General features: G+C 39.9%; 1 protein-coding gene across 2 annotated transcripts in view; it reads right to left on the reverse strand.

Annotated features, from left to right (window-relative positions):
* Positions 1–15,054, reverse strand: part of LRIG3 (leucine rich repeats and immunoglobulin like domains 3) — a 47,030-nt gene extending 31,976 nt beyond the window's left edge. Inside the window, exons 1-3 of one of the 2 annotated variants that reach the window (XM_012469791.2) lie at positions 14,568–15,054; positions 8,764–8,835; positions 8,490–8,564 (exon numbers count right to left, since the gene is read on the reverse strand). In XM_012469791.2, coding sequence (XP_012325214.2) covers positions 8,490–8,564; positions 8,764–8,835; positions 14,568–14,803 — 383 coding nt within the window. In that variant the 5' untranslated portion in view covers positions 14,804–15,054. Of the gene's footprint in view, positions 1–8,489; positions 8,565–8,763; positions 8,836–14,327; positions 14,341–14,567 lie in introns of those variants that run through there. The other variant, XM_012469792.2, reaches the window with a different exon arrangement.
* Positions 15,055–22,975: the final 7,921 nt, after the last annotated feature.

Below are 22,975 nucleotides of genomic sequence, written 5' to 3' on the forward strand. Positions count from 1 at the left end.
GGCCCCCTTGACACATAATGCCCTACACAGCTTAGGGACTCTGCAGAGTCCTCAGCAGCAAAAAGCTCGCACCAAATGAGGCCCATCAGCCTTGGACTTCTCAGCCTCCACAATAATAAGAAATAAGTTTCTTTTCTTTATAAATTAAAGATGTTTACAGGTATTCTGTATAGGTTTCAGGTTTTCTGTTATAAGCAACAGAAATCGGACTAGGACAGCCTCTAACACAATGATGGTCCTTTACATATGAAGAAAACAGCCCATTCATCTGCATCAGGACAGCACACGCTCTGGATAAATTCGGCAGTAAAGCCGGTCAAATTCCATGGGTTTCTCTACACTCAGATGTGAGTAAGGATGGGATATGGTTTCTGTCCACTTAATCAAAGCAAAACTCCAATTTCCCCAGAAACTGAAGTTCTAATTGTGGCTAAAGCTTCTCCTCAACTTCCATGATTAATAAGAGAAACTGATGACCACTTTTCAAATACTGAGTTATAAAAGTATTGTTTTTTATAAAAAGTAACTATTTGAGCTCTACTGTACATCATTGAGACATCATCACTTGATGTGGACAAGTGGCTGCCCTACCACGAGAAGTTCGCAAATACATTCAACGCTTACCTTCCCTCTTTGCAACTTTACCTCTACATTGACAGCATATTAAAATATCAATATTACTTTAAAGTTGTAAGTTGAGTTTGATGGATTAAATAAACTCTGTGCCATGCACCCAAGCAACAGTCTCTTGAATAAGTGTTTCCCAAACTTGTTTACTTAATGGTCTGATTTTTGGAACGTAATGAGGAATGCATGCTTATGAATGAAATTCTCACTTATTATGGTGCTGGGTTCAGTACATAAACAGGAGAATATTGCAGATCTGATTTGTGATCACTAGGGCCAACTCTACCCTATTCATCATTCATAAGCCAACGCTCCTATGACTCCCGCCTCATGGCCAGTTTCCCCTTATGAGAAAGAGATGTGGGCCTAACACACAGGAGGGCTCAGATCACTAACAGCTCCAGGGGTCAACGGATAAGAGGCAATTGGCAAATCATAATTATTTATTATCAAAGCTGTATTTGTTTGTATCCACTTGATTTTGAAAATGAAATGATTTTAATGAATGAAAATGAATGACTTTTTCTTTAATGGCTATCAAAGAAAAAGAGAAAAGCAGATTCTGTGCTTAACTGTAGTCATTTTATTGCCCTGCTTAAAAAAAAAAAAAGAGACCGTCTTCAATGACTCACCAAACATGCAAACCACCCAAGCATGGAAGAAGCTTCCTGAGCTGATCCTTACCAACTCACACAAGTTTCCTTCTTTCTCCACCTCACTTCCCCTCACGCTCCACACATCCTGAAACCCATGTTCAGGCACCGGCACAGGCATACTCCACTGTCCCAGACACACCCACTTAGGCTGTATCTTTAGTGTCTGTCTTCTCTGTTGTTCAGAGCACCTTGAAAGTGGAGGCCAAATCTTATTTTTCTTTGTTCCCTAGCACTTAGCACACAGCAGGCATTGTTGCTAGGCATTCTGAAGAGCTTGAAATTCACCTTATAGACACACAAGCCCTCAGGGTACAAATATTGTTATTATTTATAATTGAGTATCCATCAAATTTTAGGAACTATTTGAAGAAAACAGAAGTTTTCCTGAAAATTCACCCCCAAAGCAAAGTGCTTTTTCCTTCCCTCACCTCGTGCTGGCAGGATAATGTTTCTAAATCTTGCATTCCTCCCGTGACCCTCCCACTCAAGAATCCACTTTGGCCCACTGCCTCCAGTCTCTGCTCCTCTGCCAAGCCCACCGCAATACAAAAGCAGCAGCTGCTGCCGCTCATACTTTCAGAACTCTTTCATGTACATTATGCCATTTGATCCTTTACCGGAACCCTAGGAGAGAGACGGGCAGACATCTTAGACTGTTTTCACAGATAAACAAAGAAGTTAATTAAGTCTGCCTAAGGTCAGACAGGTTAGCAGTGTGAGGCGAGACGAAAACCTGTGCGTCTGTGAGTCCAATTCCCAGCTCAGGTCTCTCTTCCGCAGCACAAGGGCCCATGATTTCTCTTGTCTACTCAACTTTTTTTTTTTTTTTTTTAAGACAGAGTCTTGCTCTGTCGCCCAGGCTGGAGTGCAGTGGGGCAATCTCGGCTCACTGAACCTCCACCTCCCAAGTTCAAGAGATTCTCCTGCCTCAGACTCCCGAGTAGCTGGGATTACAGGGGCGTGCCACCACACCTGGCTAATTTTTTATATTTTTAGTAGAGATGGGTTTTCACCATGTTAGCCAGGATGGTCTCGATCTCCTGACCTCATGATCCGCCTGCCTGGGCCTCCCAACGTGCTGGGATTATAGGCATGAGCCACCGTGCCCAGCCAATCTACTTGATTCTTAATGAGTACTTTCTATGTATCTGAGACTCTAGGGGGCTGAGGGGACTGAGAACTCACTAAGATAGAAGTCCGACCCTGGAAGGAGATGTGTGACCACGCTATTAGAAACTACACGTGCTGTGCCTGTAGAAGCTTCAAAACTGGAAAAGAAAAATCATCATCCTTGGGATTCTACAATAACTACAGTTCATGCCATACAAATTGCCAATACTCCCTACCACCCAGTATTCATCTCTGTAGCATAGCAATGGGCATGACTGTCTAGCACCCCCAACGTATCTCCAATACAGAAGGATGTATGATGCAATGAAACCACATCTCACGGCATTAGGTTCCAAGCCAGCAGATGGGGGGAAAACCATGTATCATCATCACACCCTTGAAGATCTCTTATGACACCTGCAAGGTACTTTATGTAGACAGTCTTCCTCTCTCAATGAACCTAACATGGGCAGTTTTCCTTCAGTGTGGGAACGGATCGATTTGGGAAGAGAAAGATTTTGTCATTATTGTTTTGCACTTTAAATTTTTAGGTCAGGGTCTGTTAAAATAGTTCAGAAGTATGAAGGGCACAGGGGCTGTGAAAAAAACTGTATCTCTGAACACCAAAGTCACCCTCAGTGGGCTGAGATATTCACACTCAGAAAGGCATATGGGAGGCCGGGCATGGTAGCTCATGCCTATAATCCCAGCACTTTGGGAGGCCAAGGCAGTGGATCATGAGGTCAGGAGTTCAAGACCAGCCTGGACAAGATGGTGAAACCCCAATCTCTACTAAATATACAAAAATTAGCCAAGTGCAGTGGCGGGCACCTGTAATCCCAGCTACTCAGGAGGCTGAGGCAGATAACTGCTTGAACCCAGGAGGCGGAGTTGCAGTGAGCCAAGATCACGCCACTGCACCACAGCCTAGTGACAGAGCAAGAGTCTGTCTCAAAAAAAAAAAGGCATACGGGAAAGGGGGCTTTTATTTCCCACTTCATACATACTCTAGGGCATGCACTCACTGGCTAGAGTGGTGAGCTGAATCCTTGTGTTAAATTACTTCTCTTGTCCTTTTTTTCCTTTTAATTATTATTGCTATTGTCAGAATTTATTATTTTCTCAAGTGTGCATAACTGAACACAAGTTAAGTAAAACATAGATATGCTATTGCTAATGTAAATCTTTAGCCACTGGTTTAAACTAAATAGCTAGAAGGAGATCTGTCTGAATTATGCTAGGTAGAGCATGTGGTTATTCCATGAATATTCCTTAATTCACACATTAATTAAACACTAACTTATGCCATATACCTGCATTAAATGCTAGGGTAAAGAACAGTTAGCTACAGAGGCCTCAAAATACAGCAGAGGAGAAAAATATAAACAAAATTATTTCATTACTGTCTAAGTTGGATATACAAGGTAAGATGGGCCTGAATGTGGCATGGGAGGCTTAGCAAGACAACCGAATATCCCCAGACACACACACAACTCCCTCCCTCACCTTCAGTCCCTGATTCCAGTATCTTCCTCCCGTGGCCCTTTCCCTATAACCCCATTTAAAACTGCAAAACCCCTCTTTGCCCACACTGTCCTGACACCTCTTCCCTGCTGCTCCTGCCCAGCACTTATCCCCTTCTGACCACATCTCTTATTTATTTTTTATGTTTCTCATTCCACGAGAAGGTCAGCTCTATGAGGGCAGGGATTCCTGTCTGCTTTCTGAATCCTAACCTTAGAATCCAGCATATAGCAGGATTTGGTAAATATGAGCCTTTCCTGACCACACTAAAGAACAACTGCCAGAGCTCTCTAATCCCCTCATTCTCCTTTCTCTTCCTTTATAGCATTGATCATGAACTGATGTTAACTTTTCTTTTGATGTGAATTTACTTATTTATTTTTCTGTCCTCACTAGAATGGAAGCCTCAGGATAAGAGGGAGTTTGTATGCTTTTTCACTGGGGTGTCCTAGCACTTAAAGGAAGGCTTGATACATAGTAGATACTCCATAAATTTAATTGAATGAATCGTCATCCTTATCACAGCTCACATTCACTGAGCACTCAGTACATGCAAGACAGCTTTACCTATATTCTCTACATCTTCACAGTAATTCTGTGAGATAGACACCAGTATTATTCTCATTTTAGAGATGAGGAAACACAGTCAGTCAGTAACTTGCCCAAGGTTACAAACCAGCAGTTAATTTCAGACCACCTGACCTGAGCTTTACTTTTAATCACAATTCTAATGACGCGACTTCACTGGAGAACAGGCCACCGTGGCTTCTCAATTATCACATGATCTAATTATCTGCCCCTCTAAACCATCCTCCTGCTACTCCCAGGTGATTTGCCACACTAAAGCCAGTGTGACACTTTCAAATAGCAGATCTGATCAGGTCACTCTGCTTTACATATCTTGAATGGCTTTCCACTAGTAAGTCCATGTTTTGGTGTCCTACCCAAAGGTAACCAATATTTACAATAACTTCTCTGGAATAATGACAATGTCACCTCTGGAAAGATAATGATGGACTTTAATAAAGACAGTGATGGACTAAGAAGAACTTGAGATAAGAAATAAAGAGAAAAGGCTTACTTGATTATGAGACTGGCCCTTATCAGTAATTCTAGAAATATTTATGCAATATCTGATTAGAGTATTGCATATGTTAAAATGGATACTCTTGAGTCCCACCCAAATCTACTAATTTAGAATCTCTAGGGATAGTGTCTGAGAATCTACATTTTTAACAAGTACCCTAGGTGCCTCTTTGACACTCACTGACCTAACACTCTTCCACTCTAGGACACCAGGCAAGCATCTGCATGCTAGGAAACACTACATAAACCATTAGCATCACAACTGGCTCTATTTCGTAACCAACAAGGCTCTTTTCTTCAACGATGTTGTAGAACTCACAGATTCCAAACTCCCTAACCCGTAGCACAGGTTTCCATCACATCCAATGCTTGAGCAATTCATTCCACATCACACAAAGCCAGAAACTGTACATTCAGAAAAATCAACTCCCTTATGTAAGCCAGGTCAATAGAGTTTTACTCTAAGATATGTTCATTCCAAAGATTATTCCACTTTTGAAAAAATATGTCATCCTCCTATAGCTAGCATATTGTGAGAGAAAAATTAAGAAAACACAAATCACGCCTTGCCCCTCGCCCATGGGTTGACTTCTCAGCCAGTTCTGTGTGGGATTCAAAAGAAAGCATGTCTATTCGGGTCTTGTACCTGCTAAAAGATTCTTAAAAAGGTTAGAGATGAGCTTTGTTAATGGAGCATTATCCCAGATTGCCATCATCCCAGATTCCCTGATACCATGAAGAACAGGTCCCTAACTGAATTCATCTCTAGACATGGGGTACCCTTTGATCTAATTATCAGCTCCTGGCTCCTATAGCTATGAGAAGACAAAGGTCTCACCAGGACAGTCTTCTCTGCATGCCCCTCCAGCTGGGAGGCATCTTTATGGCACAGAATGGAAACAGTATGGAGCAGTAAAATTAAATCCTAAGGTTAAGACTTCAACTAATTACATATTTTATTTAAACACGAGTTTTCAAACTATTTAACCTGTGCAAATAACTCGTAAAAATGTTTTCCTCTGCAAAATGTAAAAGACACAAACAAAAAACTCTTAGTAATATGAAAGTCAGCCAGGCACAGTGGCTCACGCCCGTCATCCCAGCACTTTGGGAGGCAGAGGCGGGCAGATCGTGAGGTCAAGAGATCGAGACCATCCTGGCCAACATGGTGAAACCCCGCCTCTACTAAAAATACAAAAATTAGCTGCGTGTGGTGGTGCGTGCCTGTAATCCCAGCTACTCAGGAGGCCGAGGCAGGAGAATCGCCTGAACCCGGGAGGCAGATGTTGCAATGAGCCAAGATTGCAGCACCACTGCACTCCAGCCTGGTGAAAAAGCGAGACTCCATCTCAAAATAATAATAATAATAAGAAGAAGAAAGTCAAATCATTCTAAAAACTACTGTGAAAGATACGAGACTTAATTGTGGTGTACAGCAAGTTTTCAATCTGTATCATGTTATACAATTTAACAGATTTTTTTTAATCTCAAAAAGTATTTCAGAACTGATTTTTAGCTTTGATTATTTTCACATGCTTCTACATAAAAGAAAATGTTTTACTACACAACACAGAAATTTAAAGTGCTTGAGAAACAATGACTGTGTATTACAATATCCAATGAAGCCTCAGGCGGAACCAAAACATATGTAGATAAAAACAACCAGAGAGGTAAATCTGTCAGGATATTTCTTAGGCATAAAAACACATTTTTACTCTCCACATTGAATTATCAGCCCCATGATATAAATTACTCTTCCCAGAGTCTATGTAATCTAGATTACACTTTGGATGTATCATTACGTGAGATGAACAAAGCAATCCCTGGCCAGAGGTACTATAACACATTAAGGAGAAAGAAAGTGAGATTACTCAGGGTGATTTCACACCCAGCACTTGCTAAAGTGAAACACAAAAGCAATATGGAGATAAGGACAAATGTTGAAGGAGCACAAATTTCTAACTTTTGAGAGGTCATTCTAGCTAGCTTTCTAACTACAGGTTATAATTTTAAAGTGTAAAACACTAGGTTACTTGTAATTTTCTCATTTCCTCACAAGTTCTTAATGCTCTCAACGCTATACCATGCCAAAGAGTAGACTGCTTGTCCCATCCCACCCAGATTTCAAAACTGCACTGCAAATCCTCTCAGCCATGAAGTATGCCATGACCCTCAAGTTCTCTTAAACATACTGACAGAATCTGCCAACAGGCAGTGAGAGGACAGGAAGAGCAAAGTGGAATTTAAAAAGCCCACCTTGGTCAAACAAGAGTAGCTGAAGATGTTTACGACACCAAAACCAGTAAGTACTCCATTTAGATTCTAACATTTTAAGCAATTGTAAAAGACAAAGAAAAAAGGTATTTATGCTAGCATAAAAAATGTTTTTTAAATATAGTGTTTATTTGTCAAATACCAACTGCTTTTTCTTTCATTCCTTTCTGTTTCTGATCTTAGGAAAAACCACATCAGTATCAAATGTCACTTAGCTCTTATTCAAACAGAGGAAAGCAGACACAGCGGCTACACCCGTGACTTAGCTGACCTGGGCCCTCAGTAAAAACAAATCTCTATAAATCACCAGATGTAAGCAATTGGGTAGTGATCACTCTATTAATTGAACAGCTTTCCTGAAATTGACTGTATAATTTCAACCCTCCCAACACCTTTCCCAGAAGCGACTAACAATGGTGGTTTTTTTCCTTAAGTTGCGTAAAGAAAAAAATTTTTTAACATTAGTAGCTTAAATATGTTTTTTAATTATTTAAGATTAAGGTGGTAAGCTACTTAAATTTTAGCAATTAAATCACAGGTATTCTAAATGCTACCTTTAAATACTGAAAGTCAAAATTATTCCAAAGCCTACATAAGTGCATGTATATACATATTACCTACACTAAAAATACAGAAAACTTGGTACAACCTTAATTGCATTTAAAAACTTGTATTTGCAAAATAACCTGCAACATTGTCTTCAGTCACATTATTTAATTTTTACTGTATAGGCTGGTATTTTGATTTGCTCTCTTTGAACTCTGATTTCCACTGCAGGTACCACACTTAAACAGGATATGCCAATGGTTTCTCCTCACAAAACAACTCTGCTCATTCTCCACTAGGAAGTATGTAATACGTAATCCACAGATTCCCAAGCCAACCATTGAGCAATACCAGAATTAATGTCCTAGTCTACAGAATATGATCAGATACACATTTCTATGGGGTGAAGCTGGTCTCCTTGAGTCTTAAAGACCAGTTTGGCACCGACAGCAAAGTGTACAGTGTGTTGTTATAAGAATACATGAAATTTAGGGATGGCAGAGTTAGAGGCTAGAAAACAAGTTAACCAATTTAAAGAGCCTATCTTTATTACACCCTGAAGAAAATATCCAAATTTTTCTTCTAAAATCCTATGCTAGTCCCTATGGAAATCCCACTCAAGGTTCCGGCAAACATACATGAGGAATTCTGCTAACATTCACTTACAAGGACAGAAGTGTAATATTTGCCGAGACTGGTCCCAGATTTGGAATGGTCGCCAATTCATTGTTGTTCAGTTTCCTGTAAATGCCGAAAAAAGAAAAGCTGATTAGGTAATCTGTAATTCACAGAGGTGAAAACGTTATATATTATTTCAAGATACCTCCCAAGTTAAAAGTTTTGAATAACTTACTATAATCCAAGTATTCTTTACAGTTAAATAACATAAGAGGTAATGTATTTTACTCAAACCTTAAAAAACGAAATAATGAAGACTCACACTTCTCGAAGGCTTTGAAGGTGGCTCATGGAACTGGCCTTGATGAAAGATAATCTGTTGTGACTTAAGTCCCTATGAGAAAACAAAAAGTAAATTATAAGTCATTTCTAAAAATCACAAATAGTGCTAAATGGGCTTATGAACTATCTCTATAAACACTAGCGGGAGCAGGAGAAATAACTGGTCTATTCTGTCCACAAACTAGATGGCAACCAAAATGCCAAACTCAAAAATACAAACTCCAAGGACAAAATTAGTTTAAGGAGACTGGCAGATTCAAATACTTTAAGCCCACAAACGTTTTAAGAGATGTTTTTTGGCACATGGTGAACAGATCTTTTGTGAACGGGCAGGTCTGCTTCGCCCTCCCATCTCCCCACTCCCAACCTGATACGATGACATCATGGTTTATGAAAAGGAGCTAATTAGGCAGGTTGCTGAAACTAAAGGCTCTATAGAAATCTTTTTATTGTCATAAATTTAAGCATCAATGTCCTTATTGCAGTCAAGAAAAACAGAAATTGCTTTGCATACATATTTATTTCTCTGCCTTAAAGCACCAAATCATTTAAAGTATTATTTTGTGTGTGAGTGTTGAGAGGATAGAAAACAATCTGAACCCTCTGCTTTCTTAAATTCCCTAAATTTCAATATCTGGTAATATAACATATCATTTAAACCACATCACCATCTAACAAAGTTCAGCAGATTGCACTGGAAACTTGTGAACAGATTTCAATCATTAAAATAAATGTGCTTCTTACTCAGTAACTCAATTTAACTTAGTAACAATTTCCATAGAGCATCATCACTGTTAAAAACAATAAACCCATATATATATATATATATATGGGTTTATTGTTTTTACAATAAACAGGGTGTAATATATATATATATACACACACACACACACACACACAATACTTGACGCTAGAAAGTCATCTTATTTAAGATTCAAAATACGGAATAAATTCTAGCAAATATTCTTGGTTATATTCCCAATATGTGTTAATATATTGACTATGTGCCTTCAAAATAGTGTAATAAAAATGAAATGGCTCAAGAGCGATGAAATACCAGGCTAACAAATAGTGGCTTAAAGCTTGCCACTGAAAGAGGTTACTCAACCCTTACTAATTTTTTCAGTGTTAAAATGGAGATTTGTAAATAACTAAAGTTTTAAACTACGAAAGTTGATTAAAGAAAAGTGTAAATTATTTGTTATATGCATAAGTATACCCCTCCTAAAAAATAAAGAGAAATCACCTCCAAAGAAGCACAGGGTTGCTTAGTTAACAATTAGAGATCAGAGATCCTTGCAGTCTCTCAGTTTGTGTTTTGAGCATAAACCTGGATTCCCTTTCTCACCTAAAAAAAACAATCTGCAAGGTTTCATTTGAAATATGTTTGCCCAAAGACCTACCAGACAGTGACAGACATGAGTAGATTTGTTCTGGTAGAGTTATAACATGAAAAAAATCTGGCACAGTCTTTAAACTATAAAAATCCTGCAATTACAACCACTGCTGTGCCTGCTCACCACGCTGGCTGGAGCCAGACACTTTCCCTCGCAGCCCAGCTCAAGTCCATCTGGAGTTCATCAAGGAAGCCGTGAGCCCAACAACTCACGTTAGGATTCAAACAAAACCTGTGTGCTTTTAGCACCCCAGACAGTCACAGATTTCCCACACGGTTTAAAAAACAACCAAGGAAAAGAGTCTTTCACCTGGGAGGTAGCCTGAGTCAACAGAAAGTCTCATTTGGACCCACTTAACTAAAGAGCATTGAACCAGCATAAAACTGCATCCCCTATTGTTTCAGGTCTTAAAAAGAAAGGGGGAAGCAATTTGGCATTAATATCTAACACAGGTGATTTTCTTTTTAATTAAGAATTTAAAAAAAACTAAAACTGAGTTCTCCACTTCATTTTAAGGATTATTTCACAGGGCAATCCTGTGAGAGAAATGAGATGGAGTGCTTAAATTTGTTTCAACTAGCAATGGGATAAGATTCCCCCTACAAAAGACCTGCAAAAAATAAGAAACTGCCTTCAGAGACCAGTGCACGTGGTGGAGACCCCTCATTTCTGATCCAGAAGCAGGAGCTGACAACTTTAAATATTTCAGTTATTGCAACACACTTCCACTCCTGAGCTTTGTGTACTGTTAAAACTACATTATATGTAGGAGGGAAAAAAAATACCCCTTAAATGACTTTTACTGCTAAATACTTACAGCTATGAAACTTTTAGTGTACCTAAATTTAGATTTTATATAGTTTACATTTGAGAAATGATTACTTTCCAGTTAAGGGATGTCACATTTTCCTAAATCTTCCTTATATTGTTTTTATGGCTACACCATTAAAAACAGATTCAAGTTGTACAATGTCGATGTTTTCTTAAACCCAGAACATAAAACATTCAATAAGAAAGGCAGATTCTTCATGTTTAGAGTTCCATTAATGAACATCCTCCCCACAAAACTTTTACAAAAACTTTTTGTAGGGGGGTTAATGAATGGGAAAGATAGTAAGGTACAGACGTGTTACCTATGTACCCAGAACTCAGTTGGCCAAAACTTGAAAATCAAACTCTTTCTACGTGGTTAGACAGACATCTCTCTTCCCACATATTAGCAAATGAATAAATATATATGAAAATAATCAATTTGCAACATTTGGTTCACGCTATCATTTTCTTCCTTTTGGCATTTGGAAATCTGACTTCCAAGTCAAATTTTAAATGCAAATCCAGCACAGCTTCTTAATCAATCCCACTGGGGCCTACAGAGCTGCTAATTCAGCAGAAATCTGGAAAGCCGAAAAACAAAAAGCCAGGCTGTAGTTGTTTTAAGACACTGATCCAAAGTGACTCATAAATCAGCCTGCTATATTCAAGTTTTAGTCTGGAAAATATAGAAAAACAGCTGTGAAAACCATAAGGACTATTACCCCCACCCCACCCCCAATTCTGGTACAGACCAGAAGATTTATAGCAGGTCAACACTAAAGAAGTCACACCAGCAGAAACTACCTTTGGGACTTTTGCCTGAGTCCTGTTGAGAACCCAAACATTTCTACAAAAGACAAATAATTCTGAAATGCCAGTGAGAATTTCATAATACTGGAAGTTCTCATTGGCAATTTAGCAACTTTTCCGTCTCTGAGCTAAATAACATTCTAACAAGCATTCCTCTTTAGGTTGAGAACTGTTTAAGCACAAACTCTAGACATAAACTCTAGCTTGCCTTTAATGGTAGTTGTGAGCAGGGCTTTGCATAGTTACTGTTTTTTTTTTTTTTTTTTTAAAGACAGAGTCTCGCTCACATAGTTACTCTTTTAAGAGCCACTTTCATTAAAGTATTAGAGGTTATTTTCTAAAAGGAGTACTGATACAGTATTATTATTTTACAGCTCAAACTATTCAACTTTTCACACATGGGACTCCTATAGCAATAAATCACAATCAAATAAAGTGGAAAAATACACATGTAGAGATTTTTCTTAAATTTGCAAATTCAACAAATGAAAAAAAAGACACTGAACTTTGTCTGAAAAGTGCTTTCATAAACTAGTCCAAAGACAAACTTTCACTATTTTGAATACCTAAAGAAAGGGAAGGTAAGATATGGGGAGGAAAAACATTCATTTTTCTACTTATATCTGAACTCGGAAATCATCTCCTTAAGATGGTTTTCTAATTATGAAAAACTTTTCGACTTCCCATTTTAAAATATCAAATAACAGAGTAAGTAAAACCCAATTCCACGTGTTTTTCTCCTCCTTTCAAAAGTGGAGAGAGGAGACCCCCAGAGCTTTAGGTACAAACAAAAGAAATATTTACAATAAAGAATTCAGACCACATGGTTTGGTGACACCTACAAAGATGGTTAAAAGTCACAGAAATACAAGAATGACAGAGCTGTCCAATGAGTGATCACAGCGGGGTTCCTGACAACAGACTGAGTGCTTATTTATACAAGTGGAACTTATTTTCACATACATTTAAGGAATGTGGACTAGTATTGAGACAATTTACTGCTGGTGGAAATGTAATTAAAGACTGTGCTAACCAAATAAACTCTAATTTGTTTTTAGTGTGCCACCAAATTATCTGCAAAACAAAATCCTAATTAGGTCAGCTACATTTAAGACAATGTTTAAGTAGGTATCGAACCCCTTCCTTTTGGTTCAACCCAACTTCTAATCAAGGGCAACGGACTTTTTTTCCAGACATCTAAATCCACGAAAAATAAATAGTATTGCACACTAGCATGACCACAATAGACAACTTGACATGGAAAAACTACTGAAGACAAGTTAGATTCCGTGAATAAGCTAAGCATTTCTAAACACACTCCAGGAAGCACTGTATTCATTTTCTCTTTCTCATCCCTCTATTATTCCTAAGTGTTCACCTCCAGTCATTCAATGTTCAGTTCCATATGTTGTCAATAGAGCCATTCACATTTCATGAATAAGGCAGCATGACCTCCACAAGAGGCAATTGAACAGAATTAGCCACAACTAATTGAAAGTCTTCCTGCTTTCGGTTAAAGCCCTTATCTCCTCCTCCAATTGTAATGAAAACTACTAAATAAAATGTCCCATCATAAGAAATTAAATATCAATCTAATACTCTATTAAACTAAGACATTAAAAACATAAAGAATATACTTTCTGATGGCCAACAATTCTACATTCACAAAAGTTATTTAGATTAGCACAGTCATTTTAAAATATAACTTCTTAAGCACCTAACCAAACGTCCTACCACGATTAGGGCACTAGTACAGTTCAGTAGAATTAAGAACTTAGAACTTTCATTGCAAACTAAGATTACGTATGAACTGCACTTTATTTTCAACAGAACAACTACTTAAAAAAAATACAAGTTTTGATTGTTTATACAGAACTCCTCCAGTTTTAAAACTGGGGACTGAGGAAGAATAGACAGATGACATTTGGAAAAGATCAGCATTTCCAACTAAATTACATTTTCTTCCTTGTTCTTCCACGCAGTTGGCAGTGATTTCAGGTTTTCAGACTTCAGCTACAATCCAAAAACTTGCATAACATCACTGCGCTCTCCCCTAAACCGTCTGGGCGTGCTGAGGAGCTACAGAAATCACGCCCTTGATTCTGGATAATCGAGTTCCTCCCTTTACATAGCTACTGACCATTCTTTACAATCTGGTTGAGGAGTGGGAACTTACGGTCTCCTAAGGGTAAAGCAAGCAGAAGGAGAGCAACAAAAGTACCTCCACTGTAACTTGAATAGTGACCGAATTCTGTTGAGGGGGCTTCCCAAATGAAAAGCCTGACTTTAGTTACGGGATGGAAACAGAAAAAGGAGTCTGACGCAGCTAGAAACTAAAACTGAACCACAGAGCTAGAAACTAAAGCTGAACTTTGGGAGAACAGCAAACTCCTGTTGTGCGCAGGTTGCCACTTATCTCGCCTAGGCCTAACAGGAGCGCGCATTTGAACCACTTGGCTAGCTTAAGGCGCAGGACTTCATCCCCGGCCTCTGGCGTAGTCAGTTACCCCCACCCCGAGCCTACCTGCAGCCAGTTAGGACGCGCCAAGAACACGCAAAGCACGTGGGAGGGAAACTGAGGCCCGGACAGTTGTTTTACCACGCCCACGGGCGCCCATCGCAGTCTGGGCCAGAAGGAGCTACCCGGAAAAAAAAAAAAAAAAGGCTATGCACGCCGAACCCCGAGCAACCAGGCCCTCTCTGGATCCAGTTATCCAGAATCTCCAGCGGCCCGGCCCCCTCCGCCCGCAGAACTAATACTTACAGCCGAGCTACCCAGGGCGGGAGCGGCTCAGGAAGACGCGCTAGCCGCTGGCGACTGCAGTCCAGCAGGTCCCCGAGGCAGCGGCAGGGAGCGGGGCACTGGCGCTCGGCGGCTATCCCGGAGGGGTGCCCGAGTGCCCCGCGGCCGCCGCTGTCCGCCCGGCCCGCACGCCCCAGCACCGCGCACAACAGCAGCCCCAACGCCGCCGCGCGCGCACGGAGGTTCGGCGCGCTCATCGTGGTCCAGCGGCCTTGGTCTCGGTCTCGGCCCGCTCCTCCCAGCCGGCGCGCGCTCGGGGCCCCGCACAAACTTCCAGCCGCGGGTGCACGCCCGCCCTCGCGCTGGCGGGTCAACTCCTTTTACTCCCGGTGGCGAAGCCCTTTCATGCCTCCAGGCAGCAGGAGGTAAACTGAAAAGAACTGCCAACTGCGACAGAGTTGCAGCCTGAGCAGCGTCGGCTCGCAGAAGCCCCTTCTAGCCAGCTAAAGAAACTTTCTCGCCTCCACCCAGCGGCGCGGCGCGAAGTCCCCGCGCGGCGGAGTAGCGAGGCGGGGCTGGGAGAGGCCGGCGCGCGCCCATTGGCCGGCCGGCTGCGGGCGTCCCCGTGGCCACGTGACAACAACACGGCTCCAACCCGGGGCCGGCGCGCGGGAGAAAGTGGAGCTGAGATTGTAGGAAATTCGGAGTTATATTTTCCAGCCTCTCCAGCCAGAAGACTCCACTACGTCTTGGGAAACATATATCAAATGGAGTTGAAAGGCAAAAGGGAGTGAGCAAATACTAGGCTAGCTCTTGGAGTTGGAGATATTTAGGAGAACTTCAGGGAAGTAAAGTTTAATTAACAGTGTTTTCAGGAAACCTTTCAATTCCAAATTAAAGAAACTGATAAATTATCCTACCATCCACAGTTGAAACGGTGGTTTAAATGAAAACAGTTCTTTTAACGTTAATGCTGGCTTCAAAAGTAAAACAATAATAAAACGTAAAACTCGTAGTTTTGGAAAGTGTATTGAGTTACAAATAGCCAGCCTTCGTGCACTGGATAAAGCTGGGCGGGGTGGGGGATGGGGAATGACCTTCTAATAGACCGCGCTGGCAGTCAAACATTCCAGGTAATGGGAATAATAAAAGTAGTCACAGTGACATTTCAAAGTAAAATGAAAACTAAGACCTTGGAGGAAGAATTAGTATATGCACCTTGGTCCACTTGCGCTTTGAGTAATGACACATCTTGATTGAGAATGCTACCAGGGTAAAAGTACTTCCCTGCCTCCTCAACTAGGGCAGTGGATGTTTTGGGGCTGGATTCAGGCTACAGGACTTCGCAATGAAGTTAGTTCCTTAACTTACAGGTGATCAGGGCCACAGTAGGTTGAAACTGATGGAGACCCCAGAGATCATGTACTAAGGGGCCTTCCTCTTTTGGGTAGAGAAATAGTCCTAGAGAAGTAACTAATGTGTGTGTTGCAAAAAATAAAATAATATAATATAAAAAGTAAAAACAAAGCAAAACGAAAAACACAAACCAACCAAAAAAGAAACCCTGGAAGCTTAAAGTAAGTTTTCACTTCTGTACATTGTTTATTGTATACTATCTGCCCAAGCATGCCTGTCCTTGGAGTTACGTAAACTGCTCATGATTGGGGAGTGGAGATAGCTTGTGGAGTTGAGACTTTAACCCTGACTCTAATGCCCATTGGTTTTCACTGTAGCTAATCACTCCCATTCATGGGGGAGGAAAAAGACTCACTTTGAAGTTGACACACCCTATTTTAGATATGGTACCCTATCTTATTTCCAGCTACCATTAGCATCAACCCCATTACCTTTTTGGATGATGTATAATTAGAAAATATCTATAATGATGGCATCTTGGTTTTGAATTTATGATTTTGCCTGCTTAGACGTGGACAAGAAACACTACAGTCATGGTAAGGATTTTCCAGCTCAGTATCCCCAATCCATTTTTTTTTTTTTTTTTTTTTTGATAAGGAGTTTCCCTCTGTTGCCCAGGCTGGAATGGAGTGCTGTGACGAGATCTCGGCTCACTGCAACCTCCACCTTCTGGATTGAAGTGATTATCCTGCCTCAACCTCCTGAGTAACTAGGATTACAGGTGCCCACCACCACGCCTGCTAATTTGTGTGTGTGTGTGTGTGTGTGTTTTTAGTAGAGACAGGGTTTCACCATGTTGGCCAGCTCGTCTCAAACTCCTGACCTCAGGCGATCCACCCGCCCTGGCCTCCCAAAATGTTGGGACTACAGGCATGAACCACTGTGCCCAGCCCTCCCATCTATTTCATACAAGGAAAATTAGGTGTAGTTCATTGAAGTTTTTAAAAAGAAGAAAGATTCCGTTATATACATGCCGTTATGCATAAGCATGGTGGCATCAGTATGGGGCTTGCTCTTGAGACATGAGACACATGACAGGGATATAAATGTGCTACCATTTTGGGGAGTTTTGGCTCATTTCCTTTTCTCATTCTTTAGTCTCCTTGTATCACTTCATCTTTTTCCATGAATTCCTTTTACATTTACATGCTGACATATACAACATCTATATTTCCAGCCCAGGTCTTTCTCCTAAATTTGAAATCCATATGTGTGACTAACCACAGATCATTAAAAATTGGATGTTCAAATGTAACATGCCTAGAATTAAATTTCACCACCCTTGAAACTGACTACTTTCCTCCTGAATTCACTATCTTAAAGAATGAATACCTCCCTCCATCCAGATGACTGCCCCAGAAACCTGAAAGTCATCTTAACATTACTTCATTCTCCCCACCCCGACCACACCACATTCAATCAATTAGCAAGTCCTGTTGAAGCTAGCTCCTAAATGTATCTTCTCTCCATAGAAATTATGCAAATCCAGACCACCAGCAGCTCTTGCCACCTAACCAGCATTCTACTACTTTCTCCACAATACAGTCAAGTGACATCTCTGAAGGTCAAATCTGAGCCTGTGACTCAACTGACCAATTCTCTTCATGGATTCCTAATGTCTTGAGAATACAGTTCAAAGTCTTTAAAGTTAAAATTCTTTACAGCATTTTTTGTTTTTTTTATTTGTTTTTGGTGTTGAGCCTCTACTTACCTCTTGAATTCATTGTCTTTCATCATTTTCCTCCTACTCTAGGAGCTACTTGCAATTCTCCTCCCAGCTGTGCTCTTGCCTTCAACCCTCTTGCAAATGTTTCTTCTGTCCAAATCATTCTCTGCTCCTCTTCTGCCTCGTTGATCTGCCCTTTAATTTAGGCGTTCCTCCTTTGGCAAACACTTCCCTGAGTCCTGTTTAACTATCTATCCCTCCAGTGTACTCCTAGCACATCAATATTGGCTGGAATTTAATAGACCATTTTCACTCCAACCCCTAGATAATACTTAGAATTTTCCCATAACCACAAATCCCTTATAGCCTTTAAGGGTTTTACCAGCTATTGTGAAGTTAAATTACTTAAGTTTTCAGTATCCCAGTTTCTCAGTCTGTAAATTGGGAATACAATTAAAAAACTGTCTTGTTTGGCTAGCTTCCATTTTATCAGCTCACTGGATTAGCAGTCACTCTGTTCTCTCTGTACAACCTACTGACTGATCCTATGACCAGCTGAAATCTAGAAACTACCAGCCTCTCCCTAGAACAGCCTTTACATGTCTGCTCCGACCTGTCAGGTGTAGTTCCAGACTTGTTTATATCTATTATTAATTTACATAATTAAATATTGTGTAAACTAAATAAATACAAGTGCAACAAGAAAATAGCTTTCATTTCTATAATAATGAATATGAAGTTTGAGAAAGATTCTTTAAAGGTAATCACTAAAACAATGCTATCCAATTAGATGAGGATAAGATAATTGTAAATATGGGAGGAGGGGATTATAAATATCTACATTTCTTTAGACAACTTTGCAAGTAAGATCTTGTTTCACTTTAGTTGTATTTGGGAATCAATCGACAAAGGAAGCTTTATGGGTGTGGCTTACACTTACTCAGAACTTTATGTGATAGTTGAGAGAGTAAAAGAGGATGACATGGAAAGAATGCAGCACACATTAAAACTCACTATTCTCCATTTCAGTATGTGCTTAACCACATGCCAATACAAAAGGGGAACTAGTCCTACATGAAAGGTTTATTTATTTATTTATTTTTTTTTTTGAGACAGGGTCTTACTTCATTACCCAGGCCGAAGTGCAATGGTGGGATCTTGGCTCACTGCAGCCTCAACCTCCTGGGCTCAGGTGATCCTCCCACCTCAGCCTTCTGAGTAGCTGGGACCTCAGGTGCATGACACCACACCCAGCTAATTTTTGTATTTTTTTTTATAGCTGGAGTTAACCATGTTGTACACTGGTCTGGTCTCGAACTCCTGGGCTCAAGAAATCCATCCACCCACCTAGGCATCCCAAAGTGCTGGAATTACAGGTATGAGCCACCTGCCTGGTCAAAACTTTAAATCAATGTGATGTTTTACCAGATTTCTCAAATCCTTCCTGAACCACAGAGCAGAGAGAACTTTCAATGGGTATCCACCTAGGCAGATGAGAACTAATATCTTTTGAGGTCCCTCACAGCTCTGCTCCGATTCCTTTATAATATACAGAAAATAGGCATGAAGGAAGAGTGCCAGCAAAGATAGTTTGTAATAGAGGAAAAAGAAGTACATAAAATTCTGTTTAATCTCCTAAAATTTATCAGTGAATAACAGTGACCCAGAAACAGGATTACTGTATCACTGAATTATCTGATACTCTTATGATGTCATTTTCTTGTACACACACACACACACACACACACACACACACACACAGGACACAGTGCTATCAAATGATGAATCTCAGTTTTTGTGGCTAGTATCTTATGAATAAAGCTTTAGTATGAGAAAGTCAAATTATTTTGACCAGAGGTCTTTTAACATTTGAAATAAAATGAGATAAGATGGTGGATTTCTCTACTTCAGAGGTTTACACCGGTTAACCAAGTAGTTGAAAGTTGGCTTTCCATTGGAAATTGCTGAGATCACATCAGTTTCCAGCTGTGTCTCAGTGAATGGCAAGTCTCATCCATTTTCAAAAGGGTCTCCTACTGCCCATTTTGTGGTTTAGCATAACCCAACCCCAGTGCTCTTTTCAGTTTTCCTGGTCTTTTTTCTTTCCCTGGCAAGTGTGGGACTTTCTTATCTTGAGTGCTGGCAAGGCCAGTGACTCACTGATAAAAAGTAATGGAGGTGCTAAGCTGTCAGTTTAACATCCAAGGACAAGAATGAAAGCTAACAGTACTTGCTTTATCATTACAATGAACGACACAGTTTGTGTAAGTTTGAGCTGTGAAAAGGGAAAAGAGATAAGCCAAAGGAGGAAGAAAAGCACAAAAATCCCCAGATAATGATGCTCAAAACAAATGTTGCTGTACTTTGTAACCTAACCATATCTTTCCCCATTCATTAAGGCATTTTAGAAGAAATAGATAACCTTCCTTTCTCTCTTTCTCTCTCTCTCTCCCTCCCTTTCTTTCTCTCTCTCCCTCCCTTTCTCCCTCTCTCTCTCTCTCTCTCTCTCTCTCACACACACACACACACACACACACACACACACACAAAATGCACAGCTTCACTTAGAGAGCAGATTACTTTACAGAACCCCTGCTATGAACATGTCTTAACTTTCAGAAAATATTTAGAAAAATAAAGATAGCCACCCATCTGTTTTTCTCAAGTTGGCCAACTGTGTGATATTACTTGAATTGAAAACAAACACTGTTATCTGAACTGCAAATTAAATATATGCTATTTTGTATTTTATTCATTTCTCAAGTCACCCTCTGGAAATAATGTAAGCTCTGAGGGAAACTCATACTGTAGACAACACTGGATACCCTGGAAATCATTTTGGAGCTGCTGGGAGTCTGGAGATGGGTAGGGAATGGGAAAAGGAGGAGGTGCCTTTGGCCTCCACCAGACCCTCCTCAGGGCAGAGTGTCCTTCCCAGCAGCAGAGCCTTTGAGAGGTCTCCAGTTTTCCCATTCTTTTTAGAATCTCCGAACACTTTCTCTTCTTTTTCCAATTCTTGCTGCTGCTGCTTTTTTTTTTTTCTGTAGCCAGCTGCAATCCTAAAACTCCACTGAGAATCTTAACACATGTAAAATAGCCCACCTTGTCCGGAATACAGAAATCCAAATGCTTGAAAAGGTGTTAGAGAAGAAGCAGCGTGGTCAGAAGGTGAAGCACTGTAACTTTGGATTTCCTTATAATTCTATGCTCTATTTTTCTCACCTGTAAAATCCAGTGAAAAATGATACCTTACTGCACCATACTACAATACTTTGCAGCTATAAAGTCCCATATAGATTCTAGTTCCTATTACTTAACTTCCAAATTGCTGTTTTCATTATTCAGGGAGACAAAGTGAGTGAACTACGAAAACATCCCACTGCTGGGATTAATTACTAATGGACTGTTGGGATTAAGTAAACCTTCAACTACTAATCTGAAATAGAATGAGGAAAATAATATTTAATTTTTAAATGAAAACAAAACTTAAACTACTTTTAACCTTAATACAAGGCCTTAAATCTGTCTGTTATGACAGCATACTATATACATAGTCTGAGATTTTTTTAGTAGGAATTTTATTATGCCATCTCAAGAAGTTACTGCATAACTCAATTTGCTATGATTTATGCCAGGAGTTCAGAAAGAATCATTAGGCATATTTACTAAAAAGACTCATATATCCCTCCTGAGAACAGTTTTGTAGAATGTTTTTCTCCCACTTCTTGGATGAACAGTTGGTCTATACACTGTTCTAAGAATTAATTTGCATTTCAGAACCATGAGAGCACTCATAAATTAGTTATTTATTACTTTTATTTATAGTTTCATCCTCTTACACATATTATATTTACCTAGACCTATCAAATTATTAAGGTGACTTTGTCATGAACATTGTCAGAATCAAGTTCCCTGTGCTAAAAGCTCTGCTTCTGTCCCTAAATATAAGAATTGCTATCAAGTTACAATATCATTCCACATATGTATTTTCAAATAGACAGTAAGGGATAATTTTTGTGGAATGGGGTCAGTTTCAACATGATACTATACACCTGTCACAGTAGGGACAGTACGGCGACTTTCTTGCTAACATCTTAAAATTTAGCCCAAAGCTTTCCACAGTTCTATTATGTTTATCCATCCATGCAGAAAGATTTCCACTGAAATACTGACATGGAGCATGAAGAAGCTCTGCAAGAACACCTCGCTCATCTGCTTGCTCCAGGCACAACCGTGTCTACATCGGGAAGCCTCTTCTGCTCCCACAGCAGGTATTTCAGACTTGAGCAACTTTTTTTTCAGTTAGAACATTCATCTTTACAGCCCACGTAAATAAACTTCTCCTGCTCTCATCATTTGAGTATGTTTGATCTATTTTTTCCTGGGCAAAATCAAAGCTGTCACCAGCAATATTCCTTTCACTATCTCTTTGCGAATTAAATAATTATAATTCTTTTAAACACTTTTGCACGAACACTACTGTTCTTCTGTCTCACACCCTCATGAGTATCAAGGATGTCTTTCTGCTTATGTGCCTTATAAAGATAAATATGGAGACACTGAGGTACAAGGCCCTTACTGCTATACAAATGATGATATTTGACATTTATCAAGCTCTTACTACTCTTACTATTCTCTATATATTTGATATTATTAACTCACTTATATTTTATAATCACCTTCTAAGTTATTATCTCCCTATTACCAGAGAAGGAAACGGAGGTACAGGGATGCTAAGAAATTTACCTCTGATGAAATTGGGATAAAAATCAGCCTGACTTCACAGTGTGCCCTTAACCACTATGCTACCCTGCTACCCACTAGAGTCAGAGGAAACAAGGATTTTCAGTGTCTTCCTTAGTACTAAAAAGAAGGAATTTCCAGTAGATTGAAATCAATAAGGAAAGCATAAACCTTGCCTGGTAATTTTTGAAGGTGGTTAGTTGCAATCACTCCCCCTCCTTTTTTTCCTCCTTCTTTTCTTCTTTCCTCATTAATCCAAATTTAGGAAAAAGATTTGTTTTATGCAGATGTATGAATCAATCACTTTAGGGTCTGACTTGTGAAGGTTGATGTCTTGGCCAGATATCAGAGCAGTGCTTGGAATCTAACCATTAGAGACGAACTGTCGGCTCAGGCATTACTGTCTTTCCAAAGTCCTCTTCTGCAATAGCAACACACCCTCACCACCAGGAGTGTTGCATAAGGTATTGTTGACATTTTAGGGTCAGTGTTCTAAAAAACTAAGTTTGGCTCACAGGAGAACCTAGGTGATTGGTAATCAGAAGAGGAAAAGGATGCAGAAAGGGAAACAGGCTTTGCTTTCTTTACAATTTTGTTGAGTGCT

Source organism: Aotus nancymaae, unplaced genomic scaffold (assembly GCF_030222135.1).
Source record: "Aotus nancymaae isolate 86718 unplaced genomic scaffold, 86718_ANA_hifiasm-v0.15.2.pri h1tg000016l, whole genome shotgun sequence".
Classification (NCBI taxonomy): domain Eukaryota; kingdom Metazoa; phylum Chordata; class Mammalia; order Primates; family Aotidae; genus Aotus; species Aotus nancymaae.